The sequence below is a fragment of the Tamandua tetradactyla genome, chromosome 13 (assembly GCF_023851605.1).
Source record: "Tamandua tetradactyla isolate mTamTet1 chromosome 13, mTamTet1.pri, whole genome shotgun sequence".
Classification (NCBI taxonomy): domain Eukaryota; kingdom Metazoa; phylum Chordata; class Mammalia; order Pilosa; family Myrmecophagidae; genus Tamandua; species Tamandua tetradactyla.
In genome coordinates this window covers 65,044,464-65,067,941 of record NC_135339.1, presented here as the reverse complement: position 1 = coordinate 65,067,941, position 23,478 = coordinate 65,044,464, and the positions used below count along the sequence as shown (strand labels likewise).

The window sequence follows — 23,478 nt, the reverse complement described above, 5'->3', positions numbered from 1 at the left end:
TTGTCCTAGGGGAAATAGAGGGTTAGATTCCTGCAGGCATCTGGTCACAACATTGTCAGTCAGTCAATTCATAACCTTTTTTTTTTTTTAAGCTAAATGTTTTGTTTATTAGTTTTAATGTTGACAGCAATACCAGTCGGACTCCAGTAAAAAGCAAAGATGCCCATTTTCTTTCAACTTTTTTATTGTATGCTATAACATAAACAAAGCAAAGAAATAAAAGATCAGTAGTTTTCAAAGCACTCTTCAATAAGTGGCTACAGGACAGATCCCAGAGTTTGTCATGGGCTACCATAAGATCCTCTCATATTTTTCCTTCTAGCTGCTCCAGAATATAGGAGGCCTGAGGGCTTAAATACTTTATCGTTGCAATCGACTTTTTTCCCATTTTTTTTTCTTGTGAACAATAGCATAGATACAAAAAAGCTATAAATTTCAAAGCACAGCACCACAATTAGTTGTAGAACGTATTTCAGACTTTTACATGGGTTACAGTTTCACAATTTTAGGTTTTTACTTCTAGCTGCTCTAAAATACCAGAGACTAAAAGGGATATCAATTTAATGATTCAGCATTCATATTCATTTGTTAAGTCCTATCTTCTATATTTAATTCCACAATCATCATCTTTGATACCTCTCTTTGGGGTTGTCTGGACTACGGCAGTTCTAAATTTATTATATTGGAAGGGTCTGTCACTTGTATGAGGTAGGGAGATGGAACTATCTGATATTTTGGAGAGGCAGGACTAGGTTTCATGACTTATCTGGACCAGGGACCCATCTGGAGGTTGTAGATTTCTGGAAAGTTACTCTAGTGCCTGGAACCCATGTGGAATCTTATATATTGCCCTAGGTATTCTTTAGGATTAGCTGGAATGGTCCTGGTGGGGGCTTGGCAGGTTATGGTAGGTAGCAAGGTCTGAAGCTTTCATAAGAGCAACCTCCAGAGTAGCCTCTCAACTCTGTTTGAACTCTCTCTGCCACTGATAACTTATTAATTACACTTCTTTTCCCCCTTTTGGTCAGGATGGAATTGTTGATCCCGCGTTGCCAGGACTGAACTCATTCCTGGGAGTCATCTCCCACGTTACCAGGGAGACTTTCACCCCTGGATGTCATGTCCCATGTAAGGGGGAGGGCAATGATTTCACTTGCAGAGTTGGGCTTAGAGAAACTGAGGCCACATCTGAGCAACAACAGAGGTCCTCCAGAAGTAACTCTTAGGTATGCTTATAGGCAGTCTAAGCTTCTCTGTTACCTATATAAACTTCACAAGAGTAAGCCTCCTGATTGAGGGCATGGCCTATTGATTTGGGTCTCCCTAAAGTTTGACACAATATCAGGATATTCCCTGATGGTAAGGTTTAATAGTTCCATATTGTTTCTCCCCTCCCTCATAGAACTTTGCCAATACTTTTTGATTATCTGCTTAATATGCTCTAGGATGTTTCCAGGAATTACAATAATCTATGCAGGATTAAAGGACCTCTTTCTTTTTCTGTACTTCCTGTGTTTCAGTTGTTCAAATGAGCTATACAGATAGGTTGAATTAAGATTATGCACTACAGAAAATTTAAGTTCCAGATCAAATAACTCTTTTCTTCCATTGGTCTCAAAGAGTACGTGTGGTTCTAAAATACAGACACTGTCTTCCTTACCCCTATGTTCTGTATTACTTAATCCCAACTTTTTCGGCTTCATTCTTATCTCTAAATATTGGGTTATATATATAAAACAGCCTCTCAAAATCCAGAAATAATAATCTCTCCGGATTAATGTGTCTGCTTTAAAAGCTTACAATCTAGCCCCTGTTTTCTTACAAGCATTTTAAAGGTGATCATACCATTGTTGTTTTTTTGTTTCTGGCTTATTTTGTCTCACCAAATGTCCCCACATGTTCTTTCACATGGTTGGATGCCTCACGAAATTTTTCCTTTTTGTAGCAGCACAGCCTTCGTTCATAAGTATGCACCATTGTTTGCCAATCTACTTCTCCATCAACATTCTCAATTTTAGATAATTTCATAGTCATGTGCTTCAGGACGTCATTCTGTCTTACTGCTGTGTAATATTCCATTGTTTAAATATACCACATTTTGTTGATCCACATGTCTGTTGATAGGCATTTGGTTTGTTTCCATCTTTTGGCAATTGTGAATAATGCTGCTATGAATCTTGGTTTGCAAATGTCTGTGTCATTACTTTCAGCTCTTCTGGGTTTATACCAAGTAGTGCTATTGCTGGGTCATGGGGAAACTTGATATTTAGTTTCCTAAGGAACCGCCAAATAGTCTTTCATAGTGGCTGCACCATTATACATTCCTACCAGCAGTACATAAGTATCCCAGTTTCTCCACACCCTCTCTAGTATTTATAGTTTCCTGTTTGTTTAATAGCAGCCATTCTTATAGGTGTGAGGTGGTATCTCATTGTAGTCTTGATCTGCATTTCCCTTATCTCCAGTGAAAATGAGCATCTCTTCTTGTGCTTTTGAGCCATCTGTATTTGCTCTTCAGAAAAAATGCCTGTTCATATCTTTAGCCCATTTTATAATCGGATTGTTTGTTCTTTTGTTATTTAGGTTGTATGTTTTCTTTGTATATACAGGAAATCAAATCTTTGATATGTGATTTCCAAATATTTTCTTCCATTGAGTTGGCTGTCTTATCACCATTTTGACTTAAGTCTTTTTGAGGTACAGAAGCATTTGATTTTGAGGAGTTCCCATTTACCTATTTTCTCTTTTGTTGCTTGTGCTTTGGGTGTAAAATTTAGGAAGCTACCTCCTATTACTAGGTCTTGAAGATGTTTCCCTAGATTTTATTCTAGAAGCTTTATGGGCTAGTTCTTATATTTAGATATTTGATCCACTTGGAGTTAATTTTTGTGTAGGGTGTAAGGTAGGAGTCCTCTTTCATTCTCTTGCCTATTGATATCCAGTTCTTCCATGTCCAATTATTGAAAAGAGTATTTTATCCCGGTTCACAGTATTTGGGGTCCTTGTCAAAAATCAGTTGACCATAGGTTTGGTGGTCTGTTTCTGCAGTCTCGATTTGATTCCATTGGTCAGTGCTTCTGTGTTTGTGCCAATACCATGCTGCTTTGACCACTGTGGCTTTATAATAGTTTTAAAATCAGGGACTGTTAATCCTTCCACTTCATTCTTCTTTTTTAGGATGCTTTTAGCTATTTGGGGTCTCTTTCCCTCACAGATTAATTTGGTAGTTAGCTTTTCCAAATCTTCAAAATAGGTTGTTGGAATTTTGATTGGTACTGTGTGAATCTGTAGATCAACTTGGGGAGAATTGACATCTTAACTATATTTAGCCTTCCTATCCATGACCAGGGAATGTCTTTCCACCTATTTAGATCTCCTTTGATTTAGTAATGTTATGTAGTTTTCTGTGTAAAAGTCCTTTACATCCTTAGTTAAGTTCATTCTTAAGTATTTGATTCTTTTGGTTGCTATTTTGAATGGAAAATTAAAATTTTCCATTAAATTTTAACTGACTCCTCAGGTAGGTCATTGATTGTATATAGAAATATTACTGATTTTGCACATTAATTTTATATTCTGCTACCTTGCTGAATTTGTTTATTAGCTCAACTAACTTTGCTGTAGATTTCTCAAGATCTTCCAAGTATAGTATCATATCATCTACAAATAATGAGAGTTTTACTTCTTCCTTTCCACTTTGGATGCGTTTTATTTCTTTGTCCTGCCTGATTGCTCTAGCTAGAACTTCTAGCACAATGTTGAATAATAGTGGTGTCCGTGGGTATCCTTGTCTTGTACCTGATCTTAGGGGGAAGGTTTTCAGTTTCTCTCCATTGAGTGCGATGCTGCCTATCAGTTTATCATATATTCCCTTCATCATATTGAGGTAGTTACCTTTGATTCCTATCTTTTGGAGAGTTTTTATCAGAAAAGGATGCTGAATTTTGTTGAATGCTTTTTCAGCATCAATTGAGATGATCATGTGATTTTTCCCTTTTGATTTGTTAATATGCTGTATTACATTAATTGATTTTCTTGTGTTGAACCATCCTTGCATTCCTGATGTAAACCCACTTGGTCATGGTATATAATTCTTTTGATGTGCTGTTGGATTCGATTTGCTAATGTTTTATTGATAATTTTTGCATCCATGTTCATTAGGGAGGTTGGCCTATAGTTTTCTTTTCTTATAGCATCTTTACCTGGTTTGGGTATTAAAATGATATTTGAGTTCCTTTTTCCTCAAATTTTTGGAAAAGTTTGAGCAGGATTGGTGTTAGTTCTTTCTGGAATGATTGCTAAAATTCCCCTGTGAAGCCATCTGGCCCTGGGATTTTCTTTGTAGGAAGATACTTCATGACTGATTGAATCTCTTTACTTGTGATTGGTTTGTTAAGATCTTCTATTTCTTCCTGAGTCAGTATAGCTTGTTTGTGTGTCTCCAGGAATTTGTCCATTTCATCTAAGTTGTCTAATTTGTTGGCGTATAGTCGTTCATAGTATTCTCTTATGATTTTTTTTTATTTCTTCAGAGTCTGTGGTAACACACCCTTTCTCATTTCTGATTTTGTTGATATGCATCCTCTCTCTTTTTTTCTTTGTCAGTCTTGCTAGTGGCCCATCAATTTTATTGATTTTTCTCAAAGAACCAACTTTTGGTTTTATTGATTCTTTCTGTTGCTCTTTTGTTCATTTATCTCTGCTTTAATCTTCGTTATTTCTCTTCTCCTATTTGCTTTGGGGTCCGTTTGCTGTTCTTTCTCAAGTTCCTCCAGGTTTGCTGTTAAGTCCTCAATTTTTGCTCTTTCCTGTTTTTTAATATAGGCATTTTAGGTAATAAATTTCCCTCTCAGCACAGCCTTTGCTGCATCCCATAGTTGTATTCTCGTTTCATTCATCTCCAGATAGCTACTGATTTCTCTAGCAATTTCTTCTTTGACCCACTGGTTGTTGAATAATTACTTTCAGCTCTTCTGGGTTTATACCAAGTAGTGCTATTGCTGGGTCATGGGGAAACTTGATATTTAGTTTCCTAAGGAACCGCCAAAATATAATTTAATCTTCATATATTTGTGATTGTTCTCATTCTTTGGGGTTTTTGAGATCCAGTGTCATCCCATTGTGATCAGAAAAAGTGCTTTGAATAATTTCAGTATTTTTAAATTTGTGAAGACCTGTTTTGTGCCCCAGCATATGATCTATCCTGGAGAATGTTCCATGAGCACTAGAGAAGGATATATAATGTTGTGCTTTGGGGTGCAATGACCTATATATGTCTGTTAGGTCTAATTCATTTATCATGTAATTTAACTTCTCTAGTTCCTTGTTGATTTTCTGTTCTATCTATAGAGGAGAGTGGTGTATTGAAGTCTCCTACTGTTAATGTTGAAACATCCATCGCACCCTTCAGTTTTGCTAATGTCTGTCTCATGGACTTTGGAGCTCCTTGATTGGGAGCATAAACACTTATGATTGTTATATCTTCTTGGTGAATTGACCCTTTAATTAGTATATAGTGTCCTTCTTTGTCTCTTATGATGTCTTTACATTTAAAGTCTTATTTTGTCTGATATTAGTATAGCTACTCCTGCTTTCTTTTGGTTATAACTTGTTTGGAAAATCTTTTCTATCCTTTCACTTTCAATCTATTTGGAGCCTTGTGTCTAAGATGAGTCTCTTGTAAACAGCATATAGCTGGATTATGTTTCTTAATCTATTCTGCCAATCTGTATCTTTAATTGGTAGGTTTAGTCTGTTAACATTCAAAGTTATTACTGAAAAGGCATTTCTTGATTCCACCATCTTATCTTTTTTATTTTATTTGTCAGACCTATATATTCTTTTCCCTCTTTCTGTTTGTATTCTTTAAATTACCCTTAGTTGTACTCTTCAATTCTGTACCCTCCTTCAGACCTCCCTCACCTATCTTTTGTTTTTCAGCTGGCAGAGCTCCTTTTAGTATTTCTTGTAGGGCCAGTCTCTTGTTGATAAATTCATTCAGGACTTCTTTGTCTGTGAAAACTTTAATCTCTCCCTCAATTTTGAAGGACAATTTGGCTGGGTATACAATTCTTGCTGAAAGTCTTTGTCTTTCAGGATCTTGAATACATCATACCACTGCCTTCCTGCCTCCGGGGTGCTAGTTGAGTAGCCTCAACTCAGCCTTATTTGATTGACGTTTTATGTAGTAGATTGTTTCTCTCTTGCTTCTTTCAGGATTTTCTGCTTCTCGTCAATATTTGACAGACTGATTAGTATGAGACTTGGGGAAGGCCTATTTGGATTTATTCTGTGTGGAGTTCTTTGGGCTTCTTTAGCTTGTATATTTATGTCCTTTATGAGGGTTGGAAAGTTTTCCCATTATATCCTCATCTACTCTTCCTAGCCCTTTTAATCCTCTCTTCTCCGTCTGGTTTCCCAGTGATTCTTATATTTGCGCACTTTGTTTTGTCTGTCATTTCCCTGAGTTCCCATTGAATTTTTTCCATCTTTTTTGCCATTTACTGTTTTTTGAGTTTTTGAAGTCAGTTACATTCATTTTTGAAGTCAGTTATCCTTATATCACTTATTCTTTCTTCTGTCTCCTCAAATCTGGTGTTGCGTGCCTCTAAAAAATAATGGTTTTTATTTGGTCAAGAGTCGTTAATCTCTGATTTTCGCTATTTTTCTATTCATTCTTTCAGATTGCTCTTTGTTCTCTTCTACTGTCCTGTAGATCTCCTTTATGTCATTTTCTATCCCACTTATTAAGTAGAGTTGTATAAACATCTTTGATTAGTTGTTCCAATGTCTGTGTCTCTTCTGGTGTTTTAATTTGATCATTAGGCAGGGTTATATCTGTCTGCATTGTGATATGCTTAGTGATCGTCTGCTGTCTTCTTCGCATATAAATATCTTGATTGATTTACTTTGGGACTTGATTTTTTTTCATTAGTCTAAGGCCTTGCGTTTCCGGGATGGTTGTACAGCAGGGAGCAGGGCATGGGGTTGAGCACTCAGTATGGTGATTTGTTTCAGGGCAGGTATCAGTGCAGGTTGGGGATGTTATGCTGATGTTTGTGAACGTGGGTGCTCAGCAGCCAGAGAGGACGTTGCTGTGCGGGTGCACCAGTATGGGTTGGTGTAACCCTGGTGTTTGCTGGTCTAAGGCACAGGGCCCTATGTGCACATGCATAGAGCTGTGGTAGCAGGTCGGGGATTGGGGGCGGATGTGACTTGGCTGCACAGGTTGGCATTTTCTCAGAGCTGGGAAGTGAGGCTGAGGTCTGTGTGCATGTGTAGTCTAGGACTGCTGTAAAGTGTGGTTCCCAGAGCTGAATGACGTGATTGCGGGCCCCTGCGCATGCGTGCACTTGGGAGTGCCATAAAGGGATGTGCTGAGCTCAAGGAGGGCGGAGTGAGGATGTGCGATGCTTTGGGGGTGGGGGCGGGGGTAGCTTAGGTATGGAGATTAGCGCCTGCAACCATTATGCACTGGCAACAGACTGCAGGGAACAGCGAAGGGGAGGTAGTGCTTCAGAGGTGTGCAGGAGAGGTTAAGCTGCACTTGGGGTTGGGGTCCGGGTGTCGGGTAGGTACCTGCCCTGGGGACTGGTGGGAATGGGGCGCCTGGAATGCGGGGAATGGGATGATAGGGTGATGGGGTTCAGCTGCGTGGGGTGTGGGGTGAGTCGCCAGTCACAGGGCTGCACCGTTGAGGGGAGCGCACCCATGGAATGCGACCTGGCTTACTTCCTAGTCCTATGCCCAAGTCCGTGCCACTCCCGTGGGCTCCACGGCTCCGTGGCTCCCCCCCAGACTCCAGCCTTCTGTCTCTCACTTGACTGCCTCCACAACCAGGGCTGCTGCATGTGATACAGAAGGCTCTCCCAGGTCAGCTGTACTCTGAATCACCACCTCAGTCACCCTCCTGTCCCCTCTGCAACCTTTCCATGGAGCAGGGCTAATCTTGAGACACTGTAGTTGGTTGTCTTCCTGGAAGTTCCATAACCTTGTTTTATATATGTTTCTAAAGACACCTTATATCTTTTTTCCTTCTTAAATTTTCACACAATTATTCCCTAAAATGATCTTTGTTTCACTAGCCGTTTAGAGATTATCCCCATTTAACCCCCTTTGGAAACATTTTCATTGCCTTCAGGACAATTCAGAGCAACATTTGAGGAAAGCCTCTGAACATACATTTAAGGAAGTTTAATTATAAATTGTGTTTTGGGTTCAGGTAATTAGAGCTCATTAAATAAGGAGTCAATTCATTAACATTGAACTCAGGACCAACGGGACCATACCTCATGCTTGAACAAAGTTTATCTAACATGTATTCTCCATCAGGTACGTTATAGGTTGCTTATATTTAACAATGCTAGATAGACTTTAGCAGTGTGCTTGGGAGCTGTTTTAAACAGCAAAATCACCAACCAAAAGCATAAAAATGCAAAAAAAAAAAAGTGGTACTAAATATACTGTGAAATGGACACCTGTTTACAGTATATTATTGCTGAAACAAGAAGACAGAGACTCACCTTGTTCAACTCTTACTGGAAATGTGCACATTGTGTGACTCAAGTTGTTGACCACTCTGCACAGTGACTGAAAACACTGTGAACATGGGATCTTTGAATAATGAGGATTTATTGTTTTAGTTTTATTGATAATTGCTACTACCAACTGGAATTGGCTTAATATGGGTGCTATCTATTCACTAATCTGTAACTGCCATCAGGGAGAAGTTAGGGTGGAATCAAATGGGTGGGAGGGAATTATACTAAATCTAGAAATGAACAACAGAGCACCTTCAGATCAGAAATGGTTGCCTATAGGCAAGCTTAGCCAGTCCTTTGGAACTAAGGAGAAACTTGAAGAAGTTTGGGGGTAATGAAACAGCTTATTTACTCATTTGCATTAGCTTTTATATTGTTAAATAAGGAAACTGTGAGATGATGCTGTCTCAGTATAATAACTTTATTATTTCTTTGATATTTTAAAACGCGTTATATGTTCTGGAAATTACTTAAATTTGCATTTCAGCATTATAGGGAAATTATAATGTGATCTATAACTTTATCAGAGGTGTCTTCCCTATGTATATGTGCATCCTTACTGTTCTGTATCTTGTTATATTTCTCTTATCTATATTCTAGTTTATATTTGCTGTAACAAATAGAAATTGAGTCAGAAGCATATTCCTCGCCTACCATTCATTGTTTTAATGTTTTTCTTGGTTTTCATTGACTTCTCTAATAAGACATTTATATTTCTGCACTTGGAATTCTTTTCTATGGAAGACTTAAATTTAAAAGTGGTTTAAAAGTAATTGTAACATTATATATTTGTATAAGAACCTAGGCAATAGCCATTTTTATTTCTGAATATAATTTTTAAGTATTGATGGTTTTGCTTCTGTGTTCTAACCGTTAGCACCGTTACCATTTTTAAATTTTTTCTTACATTATTGACCTGACCTTCTTGACAGTGTTACGTGCTGACTGAAATGTGGTACATTGATCTTTTTTTCTTTCCTTGACTTTAGAATTTAAGGAATTCAGAGAGAAATTTGTTTGTTCTTTTTAATGTTTTTCAGTATTAGCTTAGTATATATTAAGTGCTTAATAAGTAGCTGTTTTAATACTTTGTATACTACTATTCCTTACATAGAAGACACTCAACGAGTACTTGGTTTTTTATTGGGAGGAGGGGCTTCAGGAATAATAATCCAATAATGTTTTACTTTTATATAAAATGAAATGATTAGTTAAACTTTAAAACTGCTCTCCAGCTTAATATGTGTATTGGCTATTCTGGTAAACTGAATGAAATGGAGTTATTTACAGCATAAGTTACTAATTTTCAGAATCAGATGAAATAAGTAGAATATTATGAGCCCAGGATTGATGGTTCTGAAGAGTCTGGTTAGGACGTCACATTTCAAAGGGCAGTCATCTTTTGAAATGGCATTTTCATTGAGAGAAGGTGGATATATTGGCTTATGGCTTACCTTATCATACTTTAAATTTGCCTTAAATTTTTCTGGAAAAACAACTACAAGGGGCTTTTCAAAATTTGTTTTTATTTTCCTTGGTTTTAAATTTGGAAATTATATTAAACTCTCCCATGGAAATGTAGGGGAGAGGATCTAATTTTAGAGATTTAATCTATTTTCATAAGGCACTGGCTTTGGTTTTGGGCTTCTGGAAAAGGCCACAGAATACTTTTTGGGGGGGGAGGAGTGCCATAGTTTTGCTTTATTTTGATTTTTCAACATTTTAATAGCTAGTTCATATTGGTAGATAAAAGAATTTGCTTTAATAAGTCCAGTGTTTTGAGAATCATGTTCCTTATGTCAAATGTTGGGTTTGATAGAATTAGTGGTAAATAATCATTTGAAACTTTCATTTGTCACCAAATGAGGAAGAGGACAGTTAAAACAAGAATTCATAAATGACTTCAGATGTTAAGATGCATTTACAATAATTCCAAACTTGTAATTTTCGTCTAAAGTAAATTATGTAGGCCTTTGACAGAGTGATGTTAAGAGGGAAAGGGGACAGAGTTTGGTTGTTCTTGTTAGTTTGTTAAAAGAGAAATTGATGGGCTTACTTGTATTGTTATTCTTTTTATTTAATGATTTTGTTTATAGTTTAGTGATCATTTTCTCCCCTTAAGGAAGTGTGTTGAACAGTGTTCAGTGACATAATTTTTTCATATGGGAGCCTCATAATCTTCATGTGATCTGAATGCTAACCTTTCTTCAAACAATTTTTCAAGGATCTTGTTATCATCAGCTATTACTATAATTGAAGCCATCTATGAATTCTTAATATTTTTTAGTTTATTTACAGGATTTCTGTATAAAGATTATTTGACATTTTTACTTAAGATTATATATACTCAATTCTATTTTTTAAAAATTCCCCACCCCCCACAAAAACATGACCATTGACATAAACTAATTCCTCCTCATTGTCTTGGAACTAAACCAATATTAATCCTGAAATCTACTACCTATAGACTTAATACAAATATTGGTATTTAGTTCCTTATCTCTGTAATATTATAGATGAACACTTTCTCTAATGGATTATACAAATTAATTATGCTTTATCAAGTTTGTGTACTAGTACTAATGAGTTTATATACAAAAGTAAATGTTTAGATTCTAGTTAACAGTGAACCATGTCTATTAGCTTTTTCACTGAATGGACTATGTATTATATAAAAATTATCTATCAAGCCTGCTTACATTCCTCTCTTACTTAAAATCATTCTAGAAACTTCTGCACATGATGTATGTCAGGGTATGGTCCTTTGCATTTTTGGCTTCCTTTTTAGATATGTGTTTTTCTTTACCCTTTTTTGGAGGCTTCTTTTTTCCTTAAGTTGACCTAGGGTGCTCTGGTTTCCTATTTCTTTTATTAAGTTGCCCTAATGCAAGCCCTTTCCAGACCCCCGATTCTGTGTTTGTGGTCCTTATCTATGTGGGATAGACAGAAGAGTCAGATGTATAAATGCATTCCCCAGGATAAATCATACAATCATTTAATGAATGACACAAAATACTTATTTCGCTTTCTCATGGTTACAGATTACCATCTCACAGACTGCTAATCTGCTAAAATTTTAATCTTAAAATTTCTTTTAAGAAGCAAAATGTTAGCCAGCAACTGTTAAATAAGAGTAATCTGGGTGTACCCAAATCAGTAGGCCAAGCCCTTGATCTTGAGACTTATTCTTGGAAGCTTATGTGAGTAGCGGAAAGGCTTAGCCTACCTGTGGATATGCTTAAGAATTACTTCTGGAGGACCTCTTTTGTTGCTCAGATGTGGCTTCACTCTCTCTAAGCCCAGCTATGTAAGTGAAATCATTTCCCTTCCCACTACATGGGAGATGACTCCCAGGGATGAGTTTAGTCCTGGCAACATGGGATCAAAAATTCCATCCTGACCAAAAGGGGGAAAAGAAGTGTAACTAATAAAGTATCAGTGGCTGTGAGAGTTCAAATAGAGTCGAGAGGCTACTCTGGAGGTCACTCTTATGCAAGCTTCAGTTAGACATTGCTACCTATCATAATTTGCCAAACCCCAATCAAAACCTTTCCAGCCAATTCTAAAGAACACTCAGGGACAATATATAAGATTCTACAAAGGTTCCATGCACTAGGGTCACTTTCCAGAAACCTACAACCTCCAGATGGGTCCCTGGACCAGATAAATCCTGAAACCTAGAGGGCCCAGCCTTTCCAGAACATCAGCTAGTTCCGTCTTCCTACCCCATATAATTGACAGCCCCTTCCAACATGAAAAAGCTATGGCCATAGCTCAAATACCCTTAAAGAGTGGAATAGAAAGATCAAACGTGATGGTGGTGGTATACAGAGAAGGTAGGGTTTAACAAATGAGTATGATTGCTGAATCATTAAGTTGATATTTCTTTTAATCTCCAGTATCTTAGAGTGGCTAGAAGTAACAACCTAAAATTGTGGAATTGTAATCCATAAAAAACCTGAAATCTGTTCTACAACTAATTAATTATAGTGCTGTGCTTTGAAATTTATTGCTTTTTTGTATATATGTTATTTTTCACAAATAAGAAAAAAAAAGTTGATTGTAATGATAAAAAAAATATTTATTCCTTCAAGCCTATTTTCTGGAGCAACTAGAAGGAAAAATCTGAGGTGATGGCATGGTAGCACATGACAGACTCTGGGATCTGTCCTTTAACTACTTGTTGAAGAATGCTTTGAAAACTATTGCTTTTCTCTTTCTTTGCTTTTTATATATGTTATATTATACAATAAATAAAGTTAAAAAAAAAGTAATATGGGTATAAGAAGTGATTTTTTTTTTTACATGGGCAGGCAACGGGAATCGAACCCGGGTCCTCTGGCATGGCAGGCAAGCATTCTTGCATGCTGAGCCACCATGGCCCGCCCAAGAAGTGATTTTAACAAAATTAAAAAGCCAGAATAATCCCCCATACACTCTTGAGTTTAGACTACCCAGTGTTATTTTTATCCTTACCCAAGAGACTATGTGGTATGGAGGAAAAAGTAAAAACCTCACACTATGATATACCTGGATTTCACAGCTCTGACTTGTACTAGCTCTTGGCCTCCAGCCTGAAACCTAATCTCCCCAAGTCACAGTCTCTTTATTTAATAAAAAAACAAAAGAATGGAGGAGGAAGGGATATAAGTTATTAGTAAAAGGATGAAAGGAAATAATGTGTGTAAAACGATTGGTGCAATGAAAAGTGTTCTTTTCCTCTGATTGGTGATACAAAAATATGGTATTAATATATTAAACTTCGGCTCTAAGTGAGAATCTGAGGAACAAGGAGAAAAATATCAATATTAAACTCATTTGCACGCCTACATATTGTGGAAAAACCTAGAATGCTAGGCAAATGGCAGTATAATATTTAACTTTCTTTTGTTTTTGAATTTTTAAAAAAGTATTCCAAATGATCATGAACTTAAAAGACCAGTTGTTTGTACTGAAGTATACAAGGTATTTTGGCATCAGAGTATGTTTCTATGGAAATAAAGCAGAATTCCCAGAGAAGGAATTAAGTTGACAGGATTAAGTTGGAGGAAATAGATTTCAGAGAAAAGATCTTTATTTAATTTTTTTTCCTTTATGATAATGGTATCATTGATAACCTTCTGACAACTTCAACCTCATTTTGAAATAATAAGAATTCTTTCAGGTAGAAAAAATAGTTGACCTTTGCAGTTGCATGAAAGTCTTAAATATATAATAAAATCTATGATGTTAACATCAATTTATATAATTTATACATAATAGCAATTTATGCATCAATTTATATATCAATTTCCAGAAGTCTTGATTCCAAGCAAGAAAGCAACTTAGCTTGGTGGTGGTAAGGTATTGGTTAATATTTATTTAATGCCCTTCACAAATATGGAGAGAACATTGATTTAGAATTCTAAAAATACATTATTTGTATAAACTTTGGAAAATCGTTTGATTTTTCTTTTTCAATTAAGAGGAGTTTTTTTTTGAGGCGGGGTGGCTCTTGTGAATTTTATGTTCAGAGGTCCAGAAAGAGGTATAATCAAATATTGTTTAAAGCTTCAACACCTTTAGGTTTTGAACCATTTCAGTAGATCATACAATAAGCTTTTTATTTCCACTTCAGAACCAGTGGATACCATCCATATCCAGTTTCTTTCACAGTTTCTCTGGGTTTGTCAGGAGGAAAGTACTAAAACATTTATTAAACATCTACCGTCTGCTAGTAAATCTGTTATATACGGTGTTCCTTTTAATGCTTGCAACAGCATAGTGGGGTAGGAATTATTAGTTCCATTTTACAATTAGGCCACCATATCAGGAGGTAAAATGACTTGTATGAAGCTAGCAGTTGAGTTGCTAAAGGCTAAAACTAAGACTTATAGCTGGAATTTAAATCCAGGTCATTTTCCATTTCTCATGTTGCTTCCAGCTGTCAGAGGAACAGAAATTATCCACTAACCTCTAGAAGGAAAATCAGTAAGAGAAAAGCCTACAAACAAAAAGAGCATTCTTTTTTCCAAAAAAATGAAAATCCTCCTTAGGGTGAAAATGAATCTTTCTCTTGTATTTGTATTGTAACCATCCTTGGAATATAGATACTTTTACATGGTTTTCCTTTTGCTTATTTTTAGAAATATTAAGGGAATATAGCCTCAAGAATACTATATAAATACCCTATCCCAAATGTTGGAATTCTAAAATCAAATGTGTATTTTTTTTTAATTAAAAAAACTTGGGTGGGAGTAAAAATATATTTTATACCCTTCTCCTTTGAAATATCTGCCCTACCTTCCCCTTATAGGCAATATTACTCACCACTGAGGATGAAGTACGATTATACCAAATCTAAGCACTTTGCATTAACAAGCCTAAGATGGAAGAGAAGATGGAATAAAGAGCTGTTAAGGAATACCAGAGAAACTAGCTTTCTATGTTGGTATATTAGAGGGTTTTCCTACTACTAGTTGATACATCCCAGGATGGTTGAACGCTAACCTCTCATGTATACTACATTCACGGCTGATCTCATTTTATTGTTACTGAAATTGACTCAATTTACGTGACATTTAAATGAACATTTTTGCATGGTGTGTTTACTTGTGCTAGAGTCCAGGATACTCAGATCATGTTTCCGTTAGCAATTGTGTATCTTCACCAAACTTAGCATTAGAGACATTTAAAGGAGTGAAGAAAAACAGTGTACAGTAAGAAATATTATGCAGTATTTGTGTACAGTTACTATAGACATCTCAGACACTTCAGAAAACTTTTTTTAAAGAAAACAATGACAATATTAACTTTTGTGTCTGTACCTCAGCATTGTTTCATAAAGTTGATGCACCTTGCAGTAATAATTAAATTTAACAAACCAAATTCACTATTCACTAGTTTGAACTGACTGTGGGTAGTGTGTAAACTGTATGCCTTCTATTTGAAGTTCTTAGACAAGATGTTTCATAAAGGAGTATGTTGAAAAGTTTTGGTACACACCTTGGAAGACATTTTCATCAAAAAGGCCAGAAATTTTCATTGTTTTAATCATGAAGCAGATTTCAGGAAATCTCTCTCACTGCTTGGGATGGAACTTGAATGTTTACTTACTCCATGGGCCTCCAAACAGATTGTCAATATGCAAGAGATTTGTGTTAGGGAATAAGCACTTCCAAGTCCGTTTGTTATTAACCTTATACAAAAAAATAAGGTTTTTTTTCCCATGTAATTTTATTGAGATATATTCTTACACCATATAATCAATCCAAAATTACAATCAGTGGTTCAACTCTGTGATGATATATAGTTTTGCATTTATCACCACAATCAATTTTAGAACATTTTCATTATTTCAAAAAAATGAATAAAATAAAAATAAAAAAGAACATCCAATACATCCTATACCCTTTATCCTCGCCATTATTTATTATTTAATTTTGTCTTTATTTTATTACTCATATGCCCATATACTGGGTAAAGGGAGTGCCAACCACAAGGTTTTCATACTTAAACGGTTACACCATAAAAGCTATATAGTTATATAGACATCATCAAGAATCAAGACTACTGTATTACAAGTTCCACAATTTCAGATCTTTCCTTCTAGCTATTCTAATATACTAGTGTGCCCGTCTGAATTTGTGGTGGACCCCAGAAAAGCCATGCCCTTTGATCCTCACTCAGTATTGCTGTGTGGAACATTTTGATTGTTTCCATGAAGATGTGACCCACCCAATTGTGGGTGGTAACTTTTGATTAGATGATTTCCATGGAGGTGTGTCTCCACCCACTGAAGGTGGAGTTGCTTGCTGGAATCCTTTAAAAGAGGAAACATTTTGGAGAGAGTCCCTTTTTAGTAGAGCCATGTGAAAGCCAGCAGACGCCGCCATGTTCACCATGTGCCCTTCCAGCTGAGAGAGAAACGTTGAACATCATTGGCCTTCTTGAACCAAGGTATCTTTCCCCGGATGCCTTGAATTGGACATTTCTGTAGACTTGTTTTAATTGGGACATTTTCTCGGCCTTAGAACTGTAAACTAGCAACTCATTAAATTCCCCTTGTTATAAACCATTCCGTTTCTGGTATATTGCATTCTGGCAGCTAGCAAACTAGAACAACTAGGAACTAAAAAGGACTATCTATATAACACATAAGAATAACTCCAGAATGACCTCTTGGCTTTACTTCAAATCTCTTAGTCACTGAAACTTTATTTTGTTTCATTTCTTTTTCCCCTTTGGTCAAGCGGGCTTTCTTATTTCTTGATGCCCGGCCAGCTTCATCCCCAGGAGTCTTGTCCCACATTGCCAGGAAGACTTATACCTCTGGGAGTCATGCCCCATGTAGGGGGGAGGGTAGTGAGTTTATTTGCAAAATTTGCTTAGAGAAGGAACATCTGTACAACAAAAGAGGTTTTCTGGGAGTGACTCTTAGACATAATCATAAGTAGGCTTAGCTTCTCTTTTGCAGGAATAAGTTTCTTAAAGGCAAGCCTTGAAGGTGTAGCTTATTAAATTTGGAGAACGTGATGCTTGGGAGAGTATCAGGAATTCCCCAGGTGGGGAAGTTTAATATTTCCACATTTGCCCCCCCTCAGCTCCCCCCCACCCCCACCCCCACCCCCCGTCCCTCAAGGGGACTTTGCAAATGCTTTTTTATTTTCTGCCCAAAGGACTCCAGGATGTATCAGGGTATAATGTTAACCTCTACAGAATTAACAAAATCTCATTCCTTATTCTAGGAATAATATGTTAATATGTTGTTTAAATAAACTGACCTTACTGGTTAAATAGATAGTGTGCTACAGAAAATATAAATGTACCAAATAAACATCTCTTTCTTTGGTCTCACACAGAAGTTGAAGTTTTAAAATACAATCAGTATCATCCTTTACCCTTTATTCTGATTTACCTTAGTCCTAACCAAGTCCGTTTCACTCATCTCTAATTGAAGTCTGATCTCTTTTTCAGCATCTTTTAAGAGTTGCTGTATGGAATAATGCTGACTTTCAGAACTGTAGAACTCTAACTCTGGGTCTCAGATGTCCCATAGATAACTAGAGATAAGGGTGAAAGCCTTGGTTCATTCTTCCAATTCAAGTCCAGTACTGAATAGTGTCAAAGGATTTCCACGCTCTTCAATCAAGTCATGTGCCAAGGACAGAGTATGTCCTTAGAGAGTTCAGAATCTCAAATGGAGACTTGCATGTTCACCTTGGACTTACTGGACTTAAGCCTCAAGACTACTTTCAGTATACTATGACTTTAGGTGAGGGGATGTATCCTTGGGAAGGATCACTTTGTTATTGTCTGGACAGTTCTCCCGTGAACGTTTCTGCAGCTCCTTCTCAAGTGGAAGGGAACACTTTTTCTGATGCTTAGAGTCAAGTAGACCTGGATCTAGTTGCTGCCCCAGATATCTCTGTAGACCAGTCTGTGAGTGGCTTGTTGATTGGCACCACAAGTGTCATATTGTAGAGCCCAGAGTGAGTCATGATTACATCCCTCCACTCTTATACCATTGCTAGCTCTAATGCAGAATAATCAAGTCTAAAGGAACTTAAGAGGACTCACTAGCACGAATGCCCATGCGACTGGAAGTGTGTGTTGTCATTTGAATTTTGATCCTAACTCTACTCTTGGAGCTCCAAGAGTTTATGACACTGTGCAAAGTAATGGTCCTGTGGTTGTGACAAGCCTTACAGAGGAACTGAAAAAGCAAAGGTGGTACCGGGGACCAGAAACACCCTGGGAGGCAGAAGGGAAGCTAGCAAGTTTGCCAGATGGTTCTTTTCTTGTTTGGGATACTTCTGCTGACCATTATCTTTTAAATTTGAGCTTTTGCTCAATTTCAAAACACTTTACACAAAAATAGAACCCTTAAATGTTAGGTTTAGCTTTTATGAACAATCAGATGTGGACGGACATACTTCTATAGTTGATCTGATTGAACTTTCAGTCAGGGACTCTGAAAGGTTATTCAAGGTCTCAGCTGCCTAGATCTGCCACTTACCCTGTCAGATTTATCATGGTTCCTGCAGGTACATTCTTTGCAGTACCTTTGTTGTTTTGTTATGCATCATTATACCAAAATAGACTTGTTCTAGTTTGCTAGCTGCCAGAATGCAATATACCAGAAATGGAATGGCTTTTAAAAAGGGAAATTTAATAAGTTGCTAGTTTACAGTTCTAAGGTTGAGAAAATGTCCCAATTAAAACAAGTCTATAGAAATATCCAATAAAAGGCACCCAGGAAAAGATACCTTGGTTCAAGAAGGCCAAGGGTTTCTCTCTCAAGTGAGAAGGCACATGGCGAACACAGTCAGAGTTTCTCTCTCACTGAGAAAGGCACATGGTGAACACAGTCAGGGTTCCTCTCTCATCTGGAAGGGCACATGGTGAGCATGGCATCATCTGCTAGCTTCTTCTCCTGGCTTCCTGTTTCATGAAGCTCCCCGGGAGGCATTTTCCTTCTTCATCTCCAAAGGTCGCTGGCTGGTGGACTCTGCTTCTCATGGATGTCGTTTTGGACATCTTTCTCCAAAATGTTTCCTCTTTTATAGGATTCCAGTAAACTAATCAAGACCCACCCAAATGTGTGGAGACACACCACCTAATCTAGCCTAACAATCACTCTTGATTAAATACATCTCCGGGGAGAAAATCTAATTACAGTTTCAAATATACAATGCTGAATAGGGATTAGAAGAAATGGCTGCCTTTACAAAATGGGATTAGGATTAAAAACATGGCTTTTCCTAGGGTACATACATCATTTCAAACTAGCACAAGATTTAATTCTAAAAGTGCCTTTGCCAAACAAAATGAAGGATTATTTACAGAAGAAGCACTACTAAACAATTATGAAAACCCCACATCTTGTACTTTGGAAACAAGTCAAAGAGATTGAAATACAGTTTACAGCCTTTCATTGCTTTCAGTATCTTTTGTTACCATAACTATTTCAGTTTTATGTATAAAAGAGAGTAGTCAATGTGTTTGTAAGTGAGAAAATGCCAGCAAGTTATCTTGGGTTTATTTTGGTTCTTTAAAAAAGGAAGTCTTGAAGTTTTAGAAGTGTGAATTATCTTTCATTAATGCGCAAAATAATCACAGTGTGAATTATGAGATTCTCCCTTAATCCCCTACAAGTCCTTTGCTGATGTCCACTGTGATTTTTATGCTTAAAAGCATATTTCATGTGTTTTATTCAACCTTAAGTAAAGTTGAATGAAACAGAATGAAAATTATGTCTGTTTAAATGACCCATTTTCAAAGGGTAGCATTGAACAATGGTGTGTATAAGTGTGTATAAGAATAGAAATTACTTATACACTGAAAGTGATTTTTTTAATTTTATGTTTTAGAAAGATTTATTTAGAATATATGAATTAATATAATTTGGGGTTATGAAAAGTAGATCAGCAACATACTTTTACAACACATCCTTTGCTTAAGGTTCTTGTTCTAGTTTGCTAGCTGCCAGAATGCAATATACCAGGAATGGAATGACTTTTTAAAAAGGGGAATTTAATAAGTTGCTAGTTTATAGTTCTAAGGCCAAGAAAATGTCCCAGTTAAAGCAAGTCTATAAAATGTCCAATCTAAGGCATCCAGGGAAAGACACCTTGATTCGAGAAGGCCAGCGAAGTTCAGGGTTTCTCTCTCAAGTGGAAAGGCATGTGGCAAACACAGTCAGGGTTTCTCTCTTGACTGCAAGGGCACATAATGAACACAGTGTCATCTGCTCGTTTCCTCTCCAGCTCCCTCTTTTTCATTTCCAAAAGTTGCCTACTGCTAGACTCTCTGCTTCCTGTTCCTGCAGCATTCTCTGTTGTGGCTTTCTCGTGGCTCTGTCCTTCTTCTCTGTTCTCTCCAAATCTCCCGCATTCTCCAAACTGTTTCCTCTTTTGTAGGGTTCCAGTAAACTAAGCAAGACCCACTGGCAATGGGTGGAGACACATCTACCTAATCAGGTTTAAATACACCGATTGAGTCACGTCTCCATGGAGATAACCTAATTATTTCCAACATACAGTACTGAATAGGGATTAGAAGAAACAGCTGCCTTTACAAAATGGGATTAGGATTAAAACGTGGTTTTTCTAGGGTACATACATCCTTTCAAACCAGCACAGTTCTGCTCATTTTTTATTATGAAAAGTTTAATTTTTCATCTTGTGATTTGTCTAATTTTTTTTTAATGGCCTTACATTAGATAATCTTGAAGAAATGTTTACCACCAGTGTAGAAGTTGTTGCCTTTTATGACAATAAACTGATTCAAGTATTAGATGATCGTAGTTTCCTACAATACCAAATTTTTGTTGATTATACCTTTCCTTTTTGGATAATGTTTTAGATGTGATTTCTTTATCTTAATCAACATTTTCTTGTGTAAAACTTGATTGTACATCCAATTTTCATAAATGGAGTGGAATTTCATTCCACATTAAAGATTTTTTTCTCATAAAAAAATGAGTTACTTACATAAACCTTTAAAAACCATACCTAGTTTTCAAGATTTCCTGGGCTGGGTTAATTGGCTCCTCCTCTGTCCCTCTATACTACCTTCATCACATTGTTATTGTTCTTCTAATATTTAATATAAATTTTAATTGTGTACCTCTGTTGTGCTCCATGAGGTATGAGCTCCCTTAGGGCAAGGACCGAGGTATTTGGATTTTGTTCTTAGTATCTAAATACCTAGTATACAGTCAGCATGAACTAAGCTCCTCTACCTTTGGTATAAACAATTGAGTGCTGTGACTGTTCATATTTTTGGAAAAAATTTATACATCTGCTATATCATTTTTTAAAAATTGTAAACAGCTCCTTTGATACAAGAAGATTTTTAAATGTTATTAATTATCTCAATAATCTTCAGTTTTCCAGTTTTTAAAAATGAAAACTACTGAAATATAAGCTCATAGCAGGTGTACAGATTCTCAGATGGTTACAAGTTGAGTTAGATAATTCTGTTTTAATTTTATTTTAAAATCAACATTCTTCTAATACACTTAGTATTTTTTTAAAACAGATAAATCTAATTACCATATAATTTTGCTTTTGTAGTGCACTGAAATAGATAATCTTTGAAACTCCACTTATTTTACTTACTTATGTATCTAGTCATTTTGGGGTTTGTTTTATTTTATATTACTAAAAGTGCTGCATGTTATCTCGCTTTTAAAAATAAAGTAGAGGTTGTTTTTAGAGATTTTCAGTGTATTTTATAGATCATTTGTAATTAGAGATAAAATTATTGGGTTAGAGTTAAAATTATTGCTCATGCCTGTGTTATTGCTTTAGGGTTTTCAAAGTTTTGAAAAGTGGAAAAAGTCCTCTGGTATTTTTACATTACAATTTGGAAGATTTTATTTAAAATTTTCTTATTGAAAAATATAAATTATTACCTTACCTAGTTATAGCCTAACTTGCACTTAGTTTATCTTTAAGTCCTGTAGAACCAACATTGTGTAGTCTAATAACTATATAATTAGAGGATGTTGATGTTGATCACATTTGTAGCATAAAAATATTTGACTGTTCTTGGGTGGTTGGGTTGTATTTTTGTTTTCTTACTGATTGTTGGTGGTGGTTTCCCCTGGTTATAATGCTTTTAGGACTTTTAGACATTACTTTTGATCATTTCTGCTCGTCTATTAAGCATCACCTCTCTTTAACAAAAAAATCTAGAAGCTGGAGTCCAACCACATGCTTTCAGAAACCTAAATGCCACTGGGGAAACGGACTTCCTATAAAATTAATACATAATGCATATGTTATAAACATCTAAAGTTTAAAGGATGTATCTATTAGCTCTGTTCTTTTACTAGACAAGTAGTTTCTTTTAACTTTATGAAGCAGAATATTATAACTGCCTACTATCTACCCATAGAATCAAAATAAATTTTTTGTTTTTATTCAGATTTATACATCTGATTAGAGTTTAGCAGTAGGAATTTGGTTTTAGTATATATCACTATGACAAATTTAGGTATTGGAAGGGTACAGAAGCAGATAGGAGGTTAGGTATCTGCAAACTCAACTTAAATGGTACCTAAAAGCAAGATCAGATTGCTCTGGTTTATTTTTGTGTTCTTTAGTCTGTTTCACTAGGTGGAGTTCAATTTTAATCACCGAAGTTGCATTCAGTTTCTATCATATAAAAACTTGAAATGTGCTAGAGAAAACAAACTAGACAAATTAAAGAAAGGTTAAGACCTTTCAGAATCAGGTGGCTTGTATTCCAGTATGGTACCAGAAAAGTAAATACAGAGTACTTAAACTTTCCTCAATACCATTGTTTTATTATGGCCATTTAGGCTACTTTTAGTGATGGTCACAGGCTTCTACATAGGAGGATAGTAACTCCTGTAAATACCTATTTCCAAATGGTGTCTCTCTGTTCCAGCCCATCAAAACAGTTTTTAAATCAGCTTTTGCTTTTGTTTTTGTTTTGTTTTGTTGCTTTTTTTTTTTTTTTTTTTTTAACAGGAGCCAGTGTAACTCCTTCAAGACTGGAGTGACACACTCTGCATCTGCATCTGCCTCATGTGAGTTCTCATTTTGGCAGTTAGCACTCTGCTAGGCGGGAACCTCTGTAGAGGCTTGCCCCTTCTTTTTCAGAAATCTAAACTGCTACACAGTGTTGTATTGGTGGCAAAGGTGTGGAAAAAAAAAAGTACCTGAGAGTTGAAGACTCTCCTTGCAGGAAGTTTTGAGTTATTAACTTATTCCAAAGGGAATTTCTCCACTAACATAGATCCTACCTTGTATGAACAAACAACATCTACTCAAAAGATGAGAGCGCCCATAACTTGCATTCCCACAGCATTCAGTTGATATTTTTGAAGAGCTGTTTTCCCTTGCAGATTATAGAGCACAGAGTATCTTTGAATGTTCTCAGTAGCTTCAGCTTTCAAAGCTTTGGTTGTTCTCTTTATAGTCTA

General features: G+C 36.3%; 1 protein-coding gene and 1 pseudogene across 9 annotated transcripts in view; both read left to right on the top strand.

The window, feature by feature from the left end:
• NT5C2 (5'-nucleotidase, cytosolic II) overlaps positions 1–23,478 on the top strand; it is a 129,154-nt gene that overhangs the window by 85,195 nt on the left and 20,481 nt on the right. The window contains exon 1 of one of the 9 annotated variants that reach the window (XM_077125901.1): positions 10,834–12,376. The exons of 7 other annotated variants lie outside the window; for them this stretch is intronic. In XM_077125901.1, the coding sequence (XP_076982016.1) occupies positions 12,304–12,376 (73 nt within the window). In that variant the 5' untranslated portion in view covers positions 10,834–12,303. Of the gene's footprint in view, positions 1–10,833; positions 12,377–23,023; positions 23,083–23,478 lie in introns of those variants that run through there. One more of the 9 variants, XM_077125903.1, reaches the window with a different exon arrangement.
• On the top strand, positions 17,207–22,991 carry LOC143654568 (suppressor of cytokine signaling 6-like; annotated as a pseudogene).